The 23,191-nt window shown below is 35.9% G+C and overlaps 1 protein-coding gene across 1 annotated transcript in view; it reads right to left on the reverse strand.

Annotated features, from left to right (window-relative positions):
• LOC136048909 (bifunctional heparan sulfate N-deacetylase/N-sulfotransferase 3) overlaps positions 1 to 23,191 on the reverse strand; it is a 63,723-nt gene that overhangs the window by 6,234 nt on the left and 34,298 nt on the right. Inside the window, exons 5-10 of the mRNA XM_065736829.1 lie at positions 20,404 to 20,532; positions 9,463 to 9,645; positions 7,310 to 7,406; positions 6,358 to 6,481; positions 3,304 to 3,478; positions 1,453 to 1,623 (exon numbers count right to left, since the gene is read on the reverse strand). Of these exons, the coding sequence (XP_065592901.1) occupies positions 1,453 to 1,623; positions 3,304 to 3,478; positions 6,358 to 6,481; positions 7,310 to 7,406; positions 9,463 to 9,645; positions 20,404 to 20,532 (879 nt within the window). The remainder of the gene's footprint in view (positions 1 to 1,452; positions 1,624 to 3,303; positions 3,479 to 6,357; positions 6,482 to 7,309; positions 7,407 to 9,462; positions 9,646 to 20,403; positions 20,533 to 23,191) is intronic.

Consider the following 23,191-nt stretch of genomic DNA (forward strand, 5'->3'; position numbering starts at 1 on the left):
AGTTTGCAAGGGAGATTCAACTTCCAGACGGTTTACTCTCCACCTTTACTGAAATCTACATGTCCATGAACATACACTTTGAGGCTACCAGAAACACAGAAATACCGGTCTCAATATAAAGGGTATATCAAGGATTCACGATCAATGATAGATACCAAACGTGTAGATTATTAGAAGCACCAAAACATCAAACTGTTCCATTCTATGCATGAGTCCCAGTAGAGGCTTTGATATGTGGGTGCTCTGGTATGGGGAGCAATGTATGACAAATTTCAAAAAACAAAATGTGCAGAAGAGAACAAAATGTGCAAAAGAGACCCAACAGTTTCATAGTTACAGAAAAGTTATGTCAGGCAAATAATGAATTCATCTAAAAAACTGGTGATGCTTGAAATGGAAAACACACTGATGTACACAAGTCTTTATCTATATTGTTCACTACAACAAATCAAAGATCATTTTCTAGTCTTAAGGTTAAATGGCACAAGCATGACACAAATCTGTATTGCTAAAGCCTCTCAACTGCAAAACCAAATTGGTTGCATCGAGACTACCTGATGGTAATGATTCTTGTTATCCTTTGAGCTGTGCTCTGAAACTGCATGGCAAAATGCTTTTTGCTATGGAACCAAACCTTACAGAAATGTCTTAAAAATCCTTGAACTTGTGAACTCTTGTAAAGGTACAGTTTATTTACTACTATAATCATAACCTAAGGAGGGTGAAACAGTGAGAGATGACTGCATGAAAGAACCAAGGACTGTGTGAAAACATTGATGCATTTAAAAATTAAGGCATATAGCTTTGCTAGATCACATCTATTCCCATCTGTTGTTGCCTCTTTTATACAGAAAATATATTGCTTACACCCCAGTGTCAAGAATGAATGAGAGCTTTTGCTCCCCTTCCTCCCAAATGGGAAGGGCAACATCCCAGCTCACATTCCCTGGTGCTAGGTGATAACTGTCCCCTTTTAGAGAACACAGAAATACTACTGAGCTGTGTCCCTTTGTTTTTGAGATTATTTTTTCTTTGGAAACCTTGATGAGATATCTGATACTAAACAGTTCACAAAGCATTGCATACCTGGCTCTCTCTGCCTCAACATTACATACAAAGAATTAGAAATACAGCAATGAAAGCACAAGCAAATTAAAAACAAACAAACCAACAGCTGAAGGCAGTGTAGGGTACAAGAGTGTTCAAGTGTTTGAATGTCCAGATTATCCAGACTCATTTTGCAGAAGAAGCTGTCAGCTGTATGTTGGTAAGCACAGCAATGTCAAGCCAACTAATTAGAACATGGCTATGAATAATCAATGGCTTAAAGCATTCTAGCATGTATCCAGGATATCCCTGAGGATCACTGCTCACTAGCAATACTTTTACAAAGATAATATTTCAAAATATTATATATGTAAGGTTAGGATGTTGAGTTACTGTCTTATTCACCTGATAAGGTGGGAAGTAAGTTAGCCATCTCTCAATATGTGTAGCATACCATCCAGGTGCTAGGCATCTCTTTTGGAGAGCTCTAAGTTCAGAAGGAGCTCGAGGTCCAGCTGTGATCACCTGATAGAAACTGAATTTTAGGGCTGCAGGGTCTTCATGCGAGCGCTGATGCTGTAAAATAAGTTACAGTGCTAAGTTTTACAGACCACAAAAGTTGTGAACATTCAGTCTTACTGACCTTGCCATGAGGGGTTATTCACATTAGAAATTACTTGAAGAAGACCTTATCTGTATTAATTTGCTGAAAACGCTGTGATAAAATTGCTTTTATCAATAAATATTTTTTGTATCAAAAGAAATGAGAAGATAGACTGGTAGTAATAGTAATAAAATAGAATGCATGTATGTTTTCTTCTCAATAAACCGAGCTGCAGCTTTTTACAAATTAATCTGATGTAACAAAGAAAATATTACTAAGAAGTTCTAATGGTTTCATATTTTATTTTTTTCAAGCTTTCTAAAGGTAAAAACTTAAAAAAGGAAAATTTCAATATTGGTATTCAAGAGAATCATTGGAAAATTCAGACCAGAATTGCTCTCATTGGGTTTCTAATTAAAAGCCTCCTGTTCAAAGCAGGGCCAGCTATGATACTGGACTTATGGCTCTGACTATATCTCATCATTAAAAACACAAAATATATCACAGAACTTCTAAGAACTTGTGTTCTCTTTGGAATTTTCTTTTAATACTTTTATTTTTTCAAGTTCCTGTTGAACCTTCTTCGGACCAGAAGAAAAAAATCTAGGTGAAAACCATTAACTAGGATTAGGATTAGAAAAGTCCATTTTGAGCAAAACTCACTATCTGTGCTTTAAAGATCTCACAGATAGATAGATAGCAAGGTAACTAGCATTTAGATATAGCTTTTGACTGTATGCAATTGTATGGAGTTGTTACAGTGCTGAAACATGAAGTATGAACTCCTGCACTGTGTAAGGAATTTCATCAGTTTTTCAAATGGAATTTCTGATACATTATTATTGTAGCCATTACTTTAAAAAACTACCTTGTAAAAAAAACCAAAACATCACTATATCAATGTACACTGATCTTTCGAAACATGTCTATTGGAGACCCATGTTTTGTATCAAACTATCCTTTATTCATTCCTTTTGACACTATGCCATGTTCTTATGATTTCCACTAAATAGTTAGTGCTGCTTTGTATAAATATTCCAAATTACATTTGGGAAACGGTATTTTTATGATCTGCAAAATACTCCTTCAGCATTAGCATGGCTGCTTCCAATATTATAATAAAAAAAGAAATTTCAGTGCTTGAGTACTATGAAACATTAAGATAAAGCGTTGTAATAATATTTTCCAAAGAAGCACTCAGTGCTGATAGTGATCCTACTTTTCATTGCAATTCAGACATTTTTTCTTCTCTGATTTTTATTTTAAATAGGTACTTGCAAAACAACAAGATCCTAGACAAATACAAATCTTATATTTTGAACACGCACCAAATAAATATGTGTATAAACTAATTTAACTGTGTGCTGATTACATATTTAAGAAAGCATTCCTACACGTTCACATTACAGGGAGACTTTTGAAAACGTGATTTCTGGTACTTTAACCTTTAAAATTTTTTTTTCAAATTTTCATTGACCAATACCTCAGCTCACTGTTAATGATATATGGAGCACTGACAGACCATAAAAGCTTGTACTATCCAAACTCTTTATATATATATATAGACTATAAGAATATACAAAGAGGATTGAAGGTGAGAACCTGACATATTTATTTGACTTGCACCTGCCCATGTTCCTTAATATACACACCTGATACCAGGAATACGCCCGATCAGATGGGTCGATGAGGATGGTGATGATCTTGGCCTTGGGGATGAGGGAAGCAGCTCGCTTAGGAGCTTCCTCAGAATGAAAATAGTTGGCACTTTTCTCAAAGAGGAAGTCAGTGGTGACATTGGAAGGAGTAGGGAAGAAATCCATGTACCTAGGAAAGGAACATGATTTTCAGAATTACTTGGAAGTCACAGAAAAGTTGATAAATCCATTAAGTGTACTTTATTCTACAATAAAATAATAGACTAATGGCTACATAAAAGCTGAAGGCTACATAAAACAAGAAGTTTACAATGTATTTTGATCATATTTTACATGCTACTAGCTTTCACCTTATCGCTACATAAAACTGCATTTGCAACTTATTTTTTCTAACAGGAAGAAAATGTTACAACATTCATGTATCTTTTTAAAATTAATGAATTCTCACTTTCCAGTAAGAACAAACTCCTATAAATGTCAAAAGTAAAAAAAAATGAGTATTCCAAATTTGATCCTTTGCAGACACCAATTACAGAGCAAGAGCATAACAAAAGAAGATACTCAGTATCAAAAATGTTTTTGCTAAAAAGCACAAAAGAGCTTGTTATTACGGGCAAAAATCCACCACGGTTTCAGCAAGTAAAACACTCCTTAGCAGTGACAGCATCTTTCTCTTATCGTTTTACTAATCACATTTTTTAATGGAAATATGGGTTGTATTGCTTTTAGTTTTCTTTGTGAGCAAAGGATTTGCCAATAATCTCAGTATGTCACATACTAATTTTTTTTTTATTGTTGGGGAAAAGAAGAAATGAGAAACATTCATCTTTTTATTTTTTTCAGTTAAGTTTTGATAAAATAAATGCCATTTAAAACAACCTCTTCTGATGATTACACTTAAGGACTGAAGTTTCCCATGCTCAGACCTTGTCCTACTCATAGGACTGAACTACTTTCAATGCAAATTATATACTCTTTGCTTTGAAATTGTGACCACCAGAGGAACAGCCAGAAAACATGATAGGATGGAACTGACTGATGTCAAGTGATTCTCCTTAGGGCATGGACTTGACATGCATTTCATTAGGGCACACGTATTGTTAACATACATGCACTGTTTACAAGGTACTTAGATAAAAGGATACTACAGTTGCTTAAATAAACCAAACTCTGTGACATTTTATTCTGAGCAGCTAATGGGCGAATTTTACTGAACTCTTCACTGGCAAAACTGAGAAGGCTTTAGAATCTGTAACTATGTTTACATGGACGACTAGCCTATTTGGACTTCTCTGTATAAAGAACAGAATGGCCAGTTCTCCTCCTACTGTTCTACCACCTCTATTGGGACACTGCAATATACACCTGTACGTCTTTTAAGTGTTGAGGTTGCCAAGGTCCTGACATCCGAAAGAGTGCTGTAGCTAGCCTATGTCTAATTAAGCTTGGACAGAGACTCAATCAGTCAGCTCTGGGAAAAAGCAATACTCCATCACTATAAAATAAATCAAACCAGTTGCTACTAGCAAATATTCTTGCTATGAAGGAATCCAAAGTAATTAATGGACTAATGAGGAGAGATCTTGTATTTAATTAACATTTGGTAAGCTCATTACATGCCAGCATTAAAATACTCTATCAGACTGAAGATCTGAGAGATCTGTAAGGCAGACAGAAATGTAAACCTAAGAGTTAAACAGCTACACCTTAGGGTAGCTCTGAGTATTGAAGATTGACCTGAAAACCTGGCAAGGGTGAGTGGGCCATGTAGCACAGATATACAATAGCCAATTGAATGCTTTACAGTGAGGCCTGTTAAAATATATACTCGGACAATTAAGCTTATCACTGGGAGCCTTATGCACTATTGTTGTGATAAAGAAAGTAATTTGGCACATGTCTATCAGACACATTGTATCTGCATGTTAAGGAAGTGGTTAAAAAAGGAGCAAGGAGAGAACCAGCAAAGTGGCCTTCCTGCCACATGAAAATGATGATTTTGTGTGGAAGAACAGTCTCACTGAACTTAGTCTGTATCCATCAGCGCTATCCACTATGCCCTGTTTGCTTGTCATCTTCCCTGATTTCAAAAAGCTTAATAGCAAGGATTCAGCTCTCTAATTTCCAGTCATTCACCCTGCACCTCTCAGTTGGTAATAACTGGATGACTTACTACATTTTGTGGAAGAGACCACTGCATCAATTATATCTCTGCAAAAACTAAGTGACTTAAAAATAAATTGGATCTAGCATATCTGCACTATGACTGTACAACAGTGCTCACTCTGTTAATTTTATGGATGAATACAAAGTTGAAGGCAATAAAACTACCTTCTCTCAGACTGGAGAAATAAAGAAGACAAAATATCAGTAACATCTTATGGTACTCCCCTCCCATTACAGGATGGTACTCGTTTTTTGTACTGTAGCACAAGAAATCAAGAGTGACCTTTCTGGTGTAGACTCCTCTGGTGATTTCCTGGTAGCCAAAGTGAACATGGCAGCAGTGAAACATGCTCTTTTAGCATCACCTATCTACCCTACTGAGCCGTTAACATACTCCCAATTACGAGATCCTTGAACAACATTTTGAGAGTCTTTTCCTTTTCTCACTATTAACTGATAGCTATTTCTAAATTGCACTTTGAGGAAAAAAAAGCCTCTCTTTAATATGAACATTTTGCCTCCATATATTCAACTAACAAGCATCACTGTCTCAACTTTAGAGGTAAGTGTAAATAAGGTCCACATCATAGAAATAATTACAATTTAGCCATACAAACCTCATAGAAATTCATATTTTGTTATTCTTTTTTCTTAGATTAATATCTGGATAGTAACAAGAAAGCCTCATAAAAGTTATTGCATTTATGATATGCACTATGATTATTATACATTTGCACTTAATTAACATTCTAGAAAGACACTGAGAGTTACTTTTTTCTATCTCACTTTTCATATGAACAGTTAACATTACCAACAGCAATGTCAATTTTGTATTGTTCACAATATATAAACTTTTATATTTATACTAATAACCCATCTTACCAATCAATCCCCCTGTGGTAGTTATTTCTATTAAAGAACTGTACCTCCTCAAAGGTTTTTGGGCTGGGGGAGTTACTAATGATGGAAGGATGCATGATCAGGAACAAATACAAGGCAGTGGTACCTACAAACAAGATAAAAGTCTAAGATTAAAATACACACACACACACACACACATTTTATGGGTCATACCCTCAAATGGACTAAATTAGCTTTATTCCTTTTCACTTTAGTGAAGGAATGCTGATTTATGCCACTTAGGAATCTATGTCTTTAACACTTTTAAACCAAAGGCATTAAGGAACTTTGAATAGCTAATTCAAAGTAGAGTGCCAATGCACAAATCTGTTATTCACGCTGCCAAAAATTGCTTTTTAAAATTGATTATTGTTACAAAAATAATTCAAAAGTCTTGTACTCAGTAGCTATTTGGGATTGGTGAAGACGGGAAGAAGGAGATATGCAATTTTCTAATTATAAAGAAGAAAACTAACCATGAAGTTAATTTATAAACTACCCCAACCTTGCAATTCAAACTGTCCATTAGAAACTCCGTGACTTAAATCAAATGCCATGAAACAGCATGTTTCTCTAAGAATGGCAAAAGCAGCACAGACAAAAACTTGCAGTTAAGAATCCTCACCACTTGAAAAATGGATGCCTTTCCCTCCCTCAGCTTTGGCAAGATCTTGTTGAATTTGTTGACTTACCATCATGACTCATTGGATATAAAGCTTACAGAAATTGACAGACACTAGAATACTGCACACATTCTAAAAATGTATATGATCTTTCACCGTAATTTACACTATTAAAATATGTTTGGATGTCTGAAAATAAAAAAGTAGATGGTGGATCACAGTCTCTACAGAGCACTCTGAGTAAAACCGGATTAATTAGTATCATTACATTTACACATATCCTACCTTGTTGAAATAGAAAAGACTCTTACCAGTTTTCTGAGGTCCTACAACCAAGAATTTTGGTAATCGATCACAGGTTTTTTCTTTAGACCAGATATCTCTGTGCCGTTTGTCATCACAGGGATTCTGAAGTAGAGAAGAACAACAAGGAATTTTACTAGTAATCGTATCTGATAAGGTTCTTAAATTCTGCTTATATAGATTACCAGTCTCAAAATATTCTTACCAGAAAATATTAATTTATCTTGTGAGTGAAAAAAAAATGTTACATTTAAAAGAATAATTTCATCAATTCAGAGAGATATTTGCAGTGTGACGAGTCAAGACACTTATTTTCTTTTTTTTTTTTTCCCTGGGGAAACATATACTTTCAGACAAGTATGTAGCAGAAATGTGTTTTTCATTTTCTAACTCACTTAAATATACACAATTCACCCAGCTACCCAATAGAGCCTGGGACAAGATGATTTCTCCAGAGAAATGTTAGTCAATTCAGAAGAATTATGTCAAAGATAAATTTGATTCAATATACCCAAGATATGGGAATAGTTTAAAATTGATCAATCAATTACATACAAATTAAGAAGAGTAAAAATGCTAATGTTTCTCTAACTACTTTTCTTTCTACCTTACTGTAACAGGTATAATTCTACCCAAGCTGCAGTGTTTAAACTAATATAAAAAATTAATTACATTTTAAGGATTTCCATTTACATATACATCTGATCCCCTAGTTCAAATCAGTACAGAATTCTGAGTCTGAAGTGAGTTCTGGAGCAAATATTTAGCATTTTCTATTTTACTACTGAATCAGTTTTTATCTATTTTATGAATACTTCCTGCAAGTACTTTCTAACACTAGTCTGCTGGAACCAAGAGGATTAACAATCTTCTAGCCTGAAAAAAAAAAAAAAAGGTAGCTATTCCAGTTCATGCAAATTATAGACAAAAGACCCCACTTTCAGTGTATGTTAGTCATTGTTGCTGACAAATTTCTATGCTACATTGCTGTAATTATTCAAGTCCACTGGCTACAGGTGAATTTCCATTTTCTAAATTCATGTTCTTTTAAAGATATGCAAAGTTCTTGGCATTTTTTCTACTAGTTCAATCCTTTATTCAGTAACAGCATGAATTTCAAGCTTCCTGTTTAAGATCAAATTTGCAATCTCACATTCAGATTTTTACTAAGTTAGCAATTCAATATCCAATGCTAAAAAACATTTAAATAAACAAACTTAAAAACATTCTAAGGTTTGATTTAGTAAAGCTTGCTCTCGAAATATTTTGAGTCACCTCAAAAAGAGTCACCACAGCATCCGCACAGTGATATAGATTTCTGTGGTACTCAGACATCCCACAAATTGACTGACCTGTCACTGGGTGGGTGGAAGCAGCGTAACACTCCCAGTTCCCACAGTAATTTCTCTTTAGAGACTGTGCTCTTATCACTGGGTCACTGGCTGAAGAAGCCGTGTCAACCTCAATGTTAGTGCAGGCTTCAGCTTCAGCACATTTCACCTTCCTGATACATTCAATTTGATCACTCATGAGAGATGGCCTAATGAAGCAGCACAATTCACAACATTAATGTGTTAAGTCCTGGTCAAATTCTTGCTTGGGCACTTCTCAGCTTTCTGTGAATAACTTTCTACTGCATTTATGCTCGGTGAGTCAATTTTTGTATTACAGTAGCGGTGGTCTTAGTGCTCCTTGTTCCTTTCTGATACTCTCTTTTCTTAACTCATTTGGAATAAAGTTCATGTCTTTAATGGCCAATGGCTAACATATACAGATATCTCTCTTTTAAATCCTTCATTCCTGATAGTTACAAAAGAAGAGTACAGGAGAAATAACATCAGCTACTTTTCCCACATTCCCCACAATTCTGCAAACAAATGTCACAAGTAAAATGAATTAAAGATAATCTTTACTATGTATATTAGTACATATTACTTTTGAAATCTTTCTATGGAGATAAAACAACAGGGAAAATTACTTGGATTGAAACCCACTAGCAAATTTAAAAATATGACTGCTTTTCTTCACAAGAAACTGAAGCAAAGAACTTCAGGAAAAAAAAGCATCAAGACCACTTTCATTTATTTATTTATTTATTTATTTATTTATTTATTTATTTATTTATTTATTTATTAATCCTTTCATCAGCAAGTCTGCCTACCTGCCAGAGTGGGTCCTTTTGCTCAGGGAATAGCTCAAAGTATTTGCGAGCCAGCTGAACCGGAGGAAGAGTTTGCAGTTTCAGGTTTGTCCAGGTATGAACAAAGTTGGCCAGGTTCACAAAGGTATACAGTCCCAGGCGGTCGTTTCCATAATTTGACAAGTGTGTCATGAAGATGCTGATCTTTAAAATAAACACCAAGAAAGTTTACATAGAGTCATTGTGTCACTAGATGGCAGTGTAACCACAGATAATACAAATCTACTTTGCATTTTGCTCTTATTTAGAACGGCAAGTCTTTGATCACATCCATACAGATCTTACTGTCTTTGCTCTTCGTTGAATTACATCCTCCCTCTCAAGTCAGCTCAATGGAAATGGTGAAGAAAAACGTGGAAGAGTTGCGTGTGAGCTAGGAAATGCTGCTTTTATTTTGCTCTTCTAACACTGCACCATTAAATTGTGACTTGGATAAATCCTCCAACGCTACAACATCAGCTCCAAATGCACACTAGCACTCGACACGGAATCAACATCTGCCATCAAGGTTTCTTTCCAGAAGGAGGAAAACATAAACCGAATGCACATAAACCGTACTGCCGAGTGGAGTAGCAATTACAGTCTGTCAGATGGTCTCCCAGAGGCTGAGGAAGGACTGAGGACTGAAACCTCTGCTTTGAAAAATGATCTGTTCTCAAATTCCTTTTTTACTGATGAAACATGCTGTTCTTACACTGAAATCTGTGATCTTTTACTTCCCTAGCAGGTTTCTTTCTCCCTTCCTCCCCCTTTTTTCTTTTAATAGGAAAGCTATTTGATTACATATTCTCCAAACTCAGTTCCATTAAAAAATTAGAAACTTGACTCTTTTTATAAATAAAACAGCCAATGTCTTTAACGGGTAATTTCTATTTTGAGTGAAACTTGAAGTAACCACATGAAAATGAAAAAAGCTAAATTCTGAAGTCATTTCAAAAACTTAAATAAGTATTTTGTAAAGGAATTCCAGCCATCAATTTAAAAAGGAAGAGGAAGGAAATGAAAAATTGGAATCCACAGGTGCATTCTTTTGCTTTGGAGTATTTTAAAAACTGGCTTCCTATGATGAAAAATTTCAAAGCGTTAGAATTTCTTTTCTTAAACGCCTCCCTGTAATGCAATGTATTACTTGCAATGAGTTATAAGGTGGAAAATATGTTCAATCAATGTCATTTGGTGACACTTCCTTAGCTAGCAAATTAAACAGAGGATTTCATCTATTTTGCATGACAAGCAAAATTAGGAAATAAATATTGATTACCTGGTGTAGGGAACTGCTTTGGGAGGGGGGGTTGGACTCGATGATCTCTTGAGGTCCCTTCCAACCCCTATGATTCTATGATTATAATCATTAGGATACAATCTTCCACTGCAGACAGCAGCAAGTGTGGTTTTTTTGTGTTTGTTTGTTTTGGGTTTTTTTTTTTTTTTTTTTTGTTTCCTCACCTAAACACTCCCTTCTGGCAACAAATAATGAACATTTTGCCAAATCTACAACCTTTTTAAGATTCTTTCTTTATTTCATTTCTTAAAGCAGCAACAGATCAGTCACTGGACTGTCATTCTCAACAAGGATACAATCAGAGTGGTTCTGTAAGAAAGGTTAACTTGTTTTCTTGACAACCTCTTTCTTTTCCACACGAGTTGACCTCTGACATTTATCAAGTCAGTTCACCTCCTGACAACTCTTTACATGCCAAAAACTTCAGCATTGCATTGAAAGAAAAAGCAAAAGAACTCGAAAAGATTCCTAGTTTAGGGAAAATATGTATTATTTTTTTCCCCCAAAGGGAATTAATTTAATTTGAAGTATAATAGAAAGGAGGCTAAAAAATTGGATGCGTCACAATAAATCATTTCCATCATATGAAACCGTCTCAAGGAAATGCAGAAATATCAGAGATCTTAGACCCATTATGGAGACATTTTTTACATCAAACAATTTATGGATAATTACTTCTAACAAAAAGACAGAAGATCAAATTCTGTTTTAAAGGACACATAACTACATTTTGCAAAGCAGTCCCCATATTCAGTGTTACCAAATACATGACCTGATTCTTTATACAGTAGGAAAGGTCTCCTTTACTTCTATGTAGTATTGAAAACATTACAGATCAGCTGACTAACAACCAAGAAAATGGGAACTTTCCCTGTTGAAACAGCATAAGCAAACTCCCTGCACAATCACATTCACTGTGCAGAATCAACAAACAATCCCGTGCTTCAAAGAACAACAAAAGACTGCTGACTGTACTAGGCATATGTGGCAAGGTCTTGGTAGCAGGGGACTGCATGGTGTGATCTCTATGGGCAGAGTCCAGCAGTTGTCCCACTGCCAGCTCTGGCTACACTTCTCTGAGAATGGAACACTTCACATATCATGGACTCCTATGGGAAGTGGCTTACAGTCTGTGATGTGCTCTCAGGGCACTCCCAATGGCCTGACAACAACAGCTACACAGCCACGGCATCAGAGAGATGGACGAGCTTATCCATGTTTCCCTGGCTACAGGAGAAAATGATTGCCAAGTACCATTTCAATGGTTTGCACCTTGGCGTGGGTCCCATTGCAGAGAATGCTGAGTTGCTAGCTATTTCCTTGCTTTCCTACCAATTTGAGTAGAACTTAATTTGCCATATTGTAGGGCAATGCACATGATGGAAAATCATGTAATTGCCTTTCCATGTACAGGTGTGCAGTTTCACACCTAGACAAAATGTCATAACTATTTTTTGCCTTCTGTATCAAGTTATGATGCTTTGTTTCACTCTATCATATATCATATTCCAACTTTTATTCAAACAAGTTACAAACAATGAGGATCATCACTTTTCCATGCCAGCTAATAATTGCTATACTACGTTATTAAAGATTTATTCTCTTAAAACTACAGATTGGGAGAGATAAAAGGAAACTTCTGAAGGCATCTCAGAAGGCTAGCCTAGTAAAAACCACTATTTGTTCAATAATCGTGCACCCCTGGGCAACGCCATACAATATAAACAGAGACTCATATATTTCTTTACTCCTTCAAAACAGAAGCAGCTGTGAATGGATTTATATTTACTCTAACAAGCATTTTAGCCTATCTTTCAGTTAGAAAGACCCCATTTGATTTTATTATTTTTAGTCCTCTTTTAAAGCTATTTCTTTCCAGGCATCTCAGCATTTTCTTTATCTGAGTGCAAGAAGGATCACCCTTTTTAGCTGTTGCTCATAAACAAACTATCATCTTGGTTGCACTTCAATGCACTCTCCACGGGATTTAATATCTTTCATGAGGGGACTGAAATGGAATGCAGACACTATTTACAATGACGGTTTGGGACTAAACCGGGCCTCTGGGCAGCAGCTCCTTTTTTGTTCCCACCTGTCTTCCCATCTTCAGATCAGAGCAGAAGAGGCGCTCTCCTGCATTCTCACAGAGCCTTGCAGGCAGCTGTATCCTCAGCTTCTATCAGCTGCTTCTCAGCACTTCTGTATTCCTTCTTCCTCAGAATGAAAGGGCAGACCACTATTTCTGTTTTACTATCCTGCTCATTATTATCCCTGATCATATCTGGGATTCTGACCAGTACTGCAGAGATGCAGGGAAACAAGGACAAGCATTCAGGAGGAACAACCTCCATCTTTCTGAATGCTCATTTTTTGCAGCATATTTCCATACTACATTTCCCAATTATAGGCAATAGCTTCTAGGTCAACAAACTACAGTGAAGACTGGGATTTAGTTGCTGCTATTAAATCACATGTATCAAGAACAAAGAAAAAAAAAATAAATGCTTGACAATTTACACCAAACAAACAAACAAAAATACAAACAGCTACCCAGCTTCCAGAAATGAATCATAGAATCTTTTGAGTTGGAAGGGACCCTGAAAGGCCTTTTCATGAAGTTAAGCACACCACTTTAAAAAGAAGTAAAAATAATGACTGACAATTAATTGGGTGATAATATAAAACAAATATAATAAATATGGGTGATAAAACAAACTCTGCTAGGCACAAGAAACAGATTACCAGTTTAGTATAATGCTGCTACTTTAGCTACTGAACAAATATTTACAGGCCACAAGAGTATGTCTAACTCTCAGAACACCTATATTCCGATTAATTTGGCGTTGTGTACCCTCTGCAGTTCTGATACTGTCTCCATACCACTCAAAAGAACTTTGTTTCAGGTGTTCAGAGACTCAGGAATATCAGGCTCTCTTAGACTCACAAAATGATAGAATAATAAATTAGATCACAGTCTATGTTTGAACATATATTATTAATTGGTTGAAATATGTTCCCTTATGATCTGCACGCTACCAGAAAAGCTGTGTTCAATTCCACAACATAAGATTCTAGCTTGCAAATCACTTTTTTTGCTTCTAGGCTGTACTACTAGTTTTATAGCTGCCGTGGATCTACCCACTTGCAAAGACAGCAAGTCAGCCAGTTGAATTTGATTTACATAGCAGTACCTGCACTATAAATGTGATGGAGCCAGGGAAGATTTAGAAGATCAAACAAAATTACATATTTGGGGTAGTACTGAATTATTGGTCTGACAGTCAGGAGTCAGGAAACTTGAATTTATTTTCAGCTTTTGCACAAGGCTGGGTGTTGTTGCTTTTTTTTTTTTTTTTTTTTTTTTTTTTTTTTTGTCATTCTCCAAAAACTATGCTTGTGAAGCAATTTCCTAGCTGGTAACCGAGTCTTATTTACAAGCCTGCTCAGGAGGCTTGCTCCATCATCACCTGGCTTTTCATTTGAAAAATTGGACGAAGGGTAAAGTCTTCCTCTTAGCCACTGTTCTTCCACTATTGGAACTATCTGTAGATATCTTGTCTGTTTCTCAGCCTTTCCTGGTGCCTGTTCATTATATATTTTGTCTGTATCACGCCCAATGTAGCACTCAGGTTGCTATGGCTGGATTATGAAGAACAGATAGAAGGGCAAGGAGTATTTGCATTTTGCAGTCAACCAAAATGCCATGCATAACTGACTTCCCTCACCTCACCGGATGATGCCAACTCCCCAGACTCCTTGATGGAGCTCTCAAGAGTTAATGACACAGGAATCAGAGAACAGAAAAGACATGAAACTCCTGAGTGGAAACAGCCTCCTTTTCAGTCTATACTGCCTCTCATAGTATAACTGAATATGAAGATGTAGAAAGCTGGACAGACAGAAATGGAGCCTGACTGCCATTGCTTTTGTATTTTTCTCTGTAGTTCCTAAGACTGGCTGCTTGTTTTACTTAGGGTCATGCTAAGATCCAGTAGGTTCTGCTGATGCTCATACAAACACTCTAATTTTCAGCTCTAAAGGAGATTATTTCTCCCTTGTTGCAAATCAATTAGTTAAATAACTGTTCTACTCACTGTAACTTGGGTGAGGTAGAAATTAGAGGAAAATAATACTTAGAACTAAATTCATATGAAGATTACAATTATTTTAAGATCAATCAGGCACAGAACCTACACAAAGAATAGTCTTTCCTCTCAATCAGTACTTCTGTAACTGTGTGGAGATCACACAACTGGCTACACATCAGTTTCATTGTTGGGCTGTCACACATTTGAAGACTTTCACCAAATTTCTCTCTGCGGGACATTCTCCTTTTTCTTCAGATCTGTAAACACCCACTACTTTGTAAGGAAGTGCACGTAAGTGCTGTGCAATTACTAAATTTTGTGTTGTTTGTTTTTCTTAGAGGCAGAAAAGAGATCGGAGATTTTTATGAAGTGTGATTTGCCTTAAACATCCACCTGGTAATACTGCAAAGCTCTTGATTTTTATCTTCCACATTCAATGAAAAGTATCCTGGCATATCTTGGACTACGTCATGAATATCTTCTACAAATTTAAATTGGCACAGCTTAACTCTTATAATTTTAATGGAAAAGGAAAGACATAATATTGCTTTGGCCATGTTCTTCAAGGAAGTTGTTTTATATTATGAAAAGCTGGGTTTACCAGATTATTTGGATTCTAGAATCAAAATACATCTTCCATATGAGGATTTGAAAACAAAAGCAAATAGATTAACAGACTCTAGCAATAAAATCTAATTGAACTAGTAGAAAGCAGATGAGATATGCATTTAATAGTGTCCGTCTGCTTCATAAATTTTCATTTCATTATCAAAATTTTGCATGTAGAAAAAGAATAAGCTAAAAGAAAAAACAAAAATCAAACAACAACAACAAAATCAAGTAATGAAACTAGTCAGTTTGCCCTGCATTTGGCCTGTCTTATGTCAAGCTATGTCTACAGAAGCAGATGGTAGCAGATATGTATGAGGAAAGTACTGCACATTTTACAGAGAAGTGTGAAAAATAATCCTCTACAATAGTCTTTCTTAAGGGCAACATAAAGCATGATCATTTACATGAAATCTATGTCTTACCAACTATCAAAGTCATGAATATCCAACCAAATTCAATTATATAGTTCAAATTTTGGAGCAGTTCTTAAACATTATTTTGGAGAAAGATCCTGATAAGTTTCTCATTTAGGACAGCTGAAGAGAGTTCATTGCCTAGGTTCTGCATGAAATTTCAGTGTTGTTTTTTTTTTTTTTAAATGTCTTTTCAAATATAATAACTTCCAATTTTACACATAAGATTGAGTCTGCAGAGGGTTCTTGATGAACTTGGATTTCTACAATGTCATAATACATCTCTGTATTATTTTCTCCCCTATCCCTTCCATAGTGTGCTAGTGTCATAAAGAATAAGAAACTTGGATATATCTATCTCAGTAGTAAGAGTGGCAACGGGAAGGAAATGTGATGATGATCAATTACAGTACATTCCATAGAATATAGAGACTCACTATTAACACCAAGCAAGTTATTTCAGAGAACAGTGAACACATTCTCCTGTTGTCTGTGTAGGACAGAGTAAGGTAACCCTCCATTCATGCATCAGTTGAGGCTGCTGGCCATGCAGCATTTAGGAGAACAAGAGATGTTCAATTTGTTTGCCTGTTTCTCTGTAACCTCCATCAGCTGCAGGTACAGGTGAGTGGTTCTTTACTTCTTTGAGCAGTCATTGTCAAGTGTTGATCTGACAAGAGCTGCTCTAATAGCTAATCTCTAATTGCTGATCCCGTGGGAGAATGTGTACATCATTAGAGAAAATGCTGGAATATGCAGTGCTGTCTTCAGCAGATTCCTGTCTGGTACATTTTAGTTCTAAAGGACGTTTAATGGAAACCTGTTTTATTAATTAAAAACTTCACTGAATATTGCAGACAGAATCTGTAGTCACTGAAAGTTCTAACAACTTTATCAAGAAAAACATTTGCTGAATGTTTTAATGTCAGTAAAGATTCTATATTTATTTAAATATGTTGATCTAAGTGTTGCAAAAGTCAGTTGGGATTTATTCAGGAATGATTCTGGTGCAGCTAATGGAAAATAAATAAAATGATTAAGAAATAGTACTTTTTTTACAAGGGGATGCCATGTTTCACAAAACTAGCAGTAGGCTTTATTTACTCTGGGATATGCAATTAAGCATAGCAAAGCCAGAAGCCTGCTATTGTTTAAACATTTCAAAATGAAGCTAATGCAAATATGCTTAATTCAGTCTCCTTTTAATTGATAGGATCATCTCTTTTTGTGACTCTCTTAATGTGGTTTCAATACCACTCAGAAGCAGTTATACCTCTTCACCAGCTGTCTCCACTGATATCCAGGCTCCTTCCTATAAGGAAGGTTACTAAAGCACTGGGAACATGGAGAAAAATAACCTTGTGCTCTTACGTGCAACCACTGCTACTCTAAAAGTGCAATCCATGTTTTCCTCATAGTTTTGCCCTGGAGAATTTGGGCATGTCACACAATCTCCCTGTAAGACAATTCTCTAACTGATAACATGGGGCAACTAATACCTGCATACTCACAACAGAGGGCTGCTGAAGTTTTTTTTTGTGTGTGTGCATGTAAAAAATTTTGTGCAAGATCCTGATATAATATGATCTGCCTAAGGGCCTCTGTACTCAGCAAGTTCTTTAGCAAAAGAAATACATACTAAATATTATTCAAGAAGTAGATAACATGGTTTAATATTATTCAGGCTCTTTTTAAGCTTCATGGCACTTCAGCATTCTGAATGCTTTATGAACACAATGGGTATAGCCATCAAGATCATTTTACAGCTACTACCAGATCACAATTTAACCAGCAGTGAGGGCTCATAAATACATACCAAATAAAAACAGCTTGTAGACCACAAGATTAGCTAGCAATTCTTATTTCCCATATAAAATATTACCAGGAGACATCATTTGCAGAGCAGGATTTCTTCTGTAGCCTGCCTGATGCTTTTCTTACCTGCAAGACCTCTGACTATAGAATGTCCTGGGAAAATGACAACAATACTGGTTCTCATGTCAAAAGCTTTGAGATTCACATATGGTTTGGTGCTTTTTAGACATTATTTACGCTGCAGTTTATGGTTCATTCCAGTATGAAATAGGGAAGCAGAGCCTTTCATGTGAATAACTGCCATTACACAACCAGGCCGCACAGAAAATTTGAGTATTATTCTTAGGGGCATTTATTTCAATATAGAGTAGTACTCAATTCCTAAAGTAACAGACTAATAACTTCTACTTCAGAAACTATATTCACTTTAGATTAATAATCCAAAACAAACCAGGAAATGTAATGAAGGCCTTTGTTAAGATTTACATTTAATTTACACCCCATTTTCCATTTTTTAAAATGAAATATTTATTTACTCTTGAAATGACACTGCAATTACTTCTGGTTAATGGTCCTTCTTGATAGGTTTTTCACCAGTGCCAAAAAATGTTTAGAAAATATTTTCTAACAGAATTTTTGCCTCCTCTGAAAGGCTGGATGTTTTACGTTAATTTCTTCAGACAGGAATCCTGACAGTTTTAATGAAATACAGGAAAGATTATGAAATTCAATCTGCTACTTCATAATTTGACAAATGTATAAAACCCTGACTTGTGAGTAGGGGTACAAATACTAAATGGTACAAACACAAGTCCTACAAATAAAACAACAATCAACCAAAGATGCAAAACCTGATCTTCAAATTGGTTACCTACCAGATTAATGCTCACAACTTTACAATCTGTTTATATGTACATATATAAAACCCATCACATCATCTTTTCAAAGACGCTCCTTAAAAAAATTACAATAATTAATTTTCAGCATATTTTGGTATGATATTCATTTACAGTTATATTTAGAAAAAAAATACCTTCTTTTAGCCTGCACTGTACTGGGGATGTCATATTTTTCAGACCTATGTGACTGCACAATCCACATCGCAGTGTATAAATCGGTGAGCACAAGGCACTATCTAAAAACACATTTCTGTACTCACATTCAAGTATGTAAGGCAGATTGCTAAAATGAGTTTGATTTATACCAATAATCATAGTTGTTTTAACGCTTGTCTGTCCTCCATTCTGTATTTTTTCAATTTGAAAGGGTCGTGTTTCACGCAACCACATTACGTTTTGCTGATTCACTGCTGCTGTAAAAGGTTTTGGTGAAGCTGTGGCTGCGTTTCCAACATGGAATGCAGCTTGTTCTGACTCAAAGTGCTGTTACAATATGATTTCCTCAAAGTCTCCTTTGTTGAGCTAGAAACTCTTACTTAGTATGTATACAAATTCCCAAGCACTGCTATGGCACCAATACCTTCCCCTTTAAAGAATTTTCCACATCTCACCTCTCTCAATGTGCCTCGCCTAACATGATAAATATTAAGCTTAGGACCACGACATGCCACCATCCTCTAGTAGGCAGACCATGTGTGCAGAGGAAGCAAAGCTTTTCTTCCCTACATCTGCTACTTGAACATGAAAAATAAAGGAGAACAAAACACAGTAACTACTCTCACAGAATCAAAATGACAGCCTTGATGAATCTGAGGTTTGAAAAATACACTTGAATGTAAATTGCTAAAGTTGTTGGCAGAAGTTGTTTTTTAGTTTTCTTTCCCAATGGAATTTCATTAAATTACAGAGGATTAAAAAAGGCACAGAGGTACCTTGGCTATTATTCCAAAGGTTTTGAGTGGAAATATGCCTTGCTCCTTTTGAGTATTCTGGAAAACCCAGTCCTAGGGATTAAATTTGGATAAAGCAGGTGCAGTAAATTTTACTTATATAGTTCCCCAACAAAAAAAGCATCTGCCATTATTCCTTTTAAATTTCAGTTCAGTGTAACTTTGGATGAAAAATTAAAATAAAGCCTTGTCTAAGACGTCAGTTCTAATGCAACTGGCCTAATCTGGTGCCATTATGAAGTAATGTACTGCTCTAGTCTGTCAATATTCAGAAGTTACATAGCCTAGTTTGTTCTTTATTCTATTAAATATAAACGAAAAGTTAAACACACACATTAACTCAGTGGTTCAGTTATTTCAATCTTTTCCTTGAAACTTTTATAGAACTGCAACTGAACATTCTCATAACGGATTTAAGTTCTAGTACTTCTTGCCTGCAACTTTCTGAAACCAATGGGTGTTCTCAACATTCTTTGAGTTCTGAAGAGCAGGATAATGGATTTCACTTGAGGCACTTGTCTCACAGTAATATCAGTTCTTAATACTTGAATCTCTTAAAAATTAAATTTCAGAGCTCTTATTTCATGCAGAAGGGAAACAGAACAAGAAATGTTCCTACTAATACATTACTAACAAAACAATATTAAAAATGTCGAGATTAATTTTGTATGACTAACAGAACATATATAATATTATATCTTAAATTCATTACTTGAAAAGGCACAAGAGCTAACTCTGTGACAAATTATCTACGGATATCAGCTCTGGCTAACCCCGAAGCTCTTATTCAATACTCCTTTAACTAATTCTTTTTGAATAGTTTCAAAATTACATTGTACTTACTGGATTGAGAACCACAGTGAAGAACAACTCTCCGCCTTGGATACTTTTGTCTAGTTCCTTTGGGCCTCCAGGATACTCTTTATAGAAAATAGTGTGGGTGAATAAGCCACACGTTTGCCTAGGAAGCACCTGAATTTAATTAAAAAAAAAAAAAAGCAATATAAGATTCAAGAGAAATTCAAAAACCAAAAACCGTTCAGACATTTCATGAGATAATAAAAGCCAGATAAGTAACACAACTGATAACATTCCTTCATGACAACTACTTTGTAGTTTTGGTATTGCAACATTGCCAAAAGTCAACAATGATTTAGTTGAATTAATACACTGACAGATGAATAAATAGTTTACAGAAAGAAATAGTGGTTTTAGTATGAATAACAACATCAAAAAATTCATCACATTTCTCTGAAACTAGAGACTGATCTCAGTAGGTATGTCACAATTAAGCAACTTCCTCATACTGTGTCCATACTATTTATTCTTAATGATGTGTCTGATCATCAAAGATTCCTAAAATTTTAAAATAATTTGAAATGGAATCTGAAATATTATTAATCTATTTTGTATTTATCAGTTCTATTTTTTATTTAAAACATGGTTTTACTGTACATTTAAACCACAGTTTTATATATATACTTTTTGCTTAGGTAACACCAACAATAGTAATTCTATGCTCATGTGATCAATTTTACTGATTTTTTTTTGTTTCCTTGTTTTACAGAATTTATTCATATTTTAAGAAGTAGTTTCTTTTCACTCAGCTGTGCTGGTTTTATATGACCAGTTGTAATAAAAAGTAGCAGAAACAGAAGCATGTATTTTTAAAGACATGCAAAGAAAAAATCTTTTGAATAAGAAAATCTACTAACTGCACTTATAATTTCCAGTAGAACATCAAAATATTTTCTATCAACCTCAGACACTAATTTGCTGGGGAATACTTCAATTACATCTATTTTTTATGGAAATTCAACAGCTGAATATTGATGGTCATGCATAATTCCTAAACTGAGACTACGTAAAATCTTTTAGTGCAATTTGGAACATATATTATATAATAGAACTTCTAAAATGTGCAAATCTCTTATTTGACAAGTACTGCGGTTTTGCAGATACTCTTTCTGTTGCAGTTAGATTTCTCAGCATATTTGATTTTATGCAGGATGCTGTAATCACAGTTTGTATTTTCTGTGTTGTCACAACATGTATGGAATTTGTGTGCTTGCTATAAACTTACATATGCTTTTTAAAAAGCTCTGGATTTCGCTGATGAAGTATGAGAATAATTCTTCATAGGGACAGTGAATGAAGATGCACTGGACGGGAAATGCTCTGGCAAGTCTTACACAAGGATTTTATTACCGCAAGTATTCAGCAATATAAGCCTGCACATGTAAAATATTAATGTGTTTGCCTTAGAGAACTGAAAGTTTGAGACTCCTAACACAGGTGGCTTTATGCAGTTTTTCTCAGTAAACTGATGAAGCCCCAGTGCTTGGTACTGGGGCCACTCCTAATCAACATCTTTGTCAATGATCTTGATGAGGAGATTGAGTGCACCTTTGGTAAGTTTGTAGACAACACCAGGTTGGAAAGGACAGAAAGGTACTACAGAGGGACCTCGATAGACAGGATCAATGGACCAAGGTAAACTGTATGAGTTTCAATAGGGCCAAGTGTCAGCTCCTGCATTTTGGTCACAACAACCCCAGGCAACCCTACAGACTTGGGCAAGAGTGGGCAGAAAGCTGCCTGACAGAAAGGGACCTTGGTGTACTGATGGACAGTCAGCTGAATATGAGCAGCAGTGTGCCCAGGTGGCCAAGAAGGCCAATGACATCCTGGCCTGTATCGGGAATGGTGTGGTGAGCAGGACTAGGGAAGTAATCCTGCCTCTGTACTCAGCACTGGTGATGTCCCACCTCAAGTACTGTATCCATTTTTGGGCACTTCAATACAGAAGGGACATTGAGGTGCTGGAGCAGGTCCAAAGAAGGGCAACAAGGCTTGTGAAGGGCTTGGAGAGTATGCCCTATGGGGAACGACTGAAGGAACTGGGGCTGTTTAGTCTGGGAAAGAGGAAGCTGAGGGGAAACACTGCTCTCCTCAAATATCTGACAGGTTATTGCAGTGAGAGCAGGGTTGGTCTCTCCTCACTGGTGACAGGTGACAGGACAAGGGGAAGTGGCCCCAAGTTGTACCAGGGAAGGTTTAGGTTAGATATCAGGAAATACTTCTTTACAGACAGGGCTGCTAGGCACTGGAACAGGCTCCTCAGGGAGGTGGCGGAGTCACCATCCCTGAATGTGTTTAAAAACCATTTGAATGTGGTGCTTGGGGACATGAGAAAGTGATGAGTTGTTAGAGTTAGGATAGTAGGGTTAGGTTGCAGTTGGACTTCATGATCTTGAAGGTCTTTTCCAACCTGAGCAAATTCTGTGATGATTCTGTGTTTGGCCCCACTGATCTTTTTCCTTGTGCTAAGTGTCTGTCACTGTGTATCTTCAAATGGTAACAAAAATTTATGAAAGAAATTTATGGAGACTCTGAGTCAATTGATCTTGCTCCAGTGCTCTATGCCCTCTGAGCATAACCACAAACACTTATTTTTTTTTTTAACACACTACTATTATTTGGAGGAGAATAAAGTTTAGGTCAAATCTGTACTATGTCAGTTTCTTCCTGGATGTCTGGAGATCATTTCATCTTAATTCACCCCAATATAGAGCAAAAAAATTAAAATTTGGACATATTATTATTCCACTTAGAAAAGTGGTATCCATGG

Source organism: Cyrtonyx montezumae, unplaced genomic scaffold (genome assembly GCF_038088225.1).
Source record: "Cyrtonyx montezumae isolate F1298 unplaced genomic scaffold, pur_monq_1.0 scaffold_2, whole genome shotgun sequence".
NCBI classification, from domain to species: domain Eukaryota; kingdom Metazoa; phylum Chordata; class Aves; order Galliformes; family Odontophoridae; genus Cyrtonyx; species Cyrtonyx montezumae.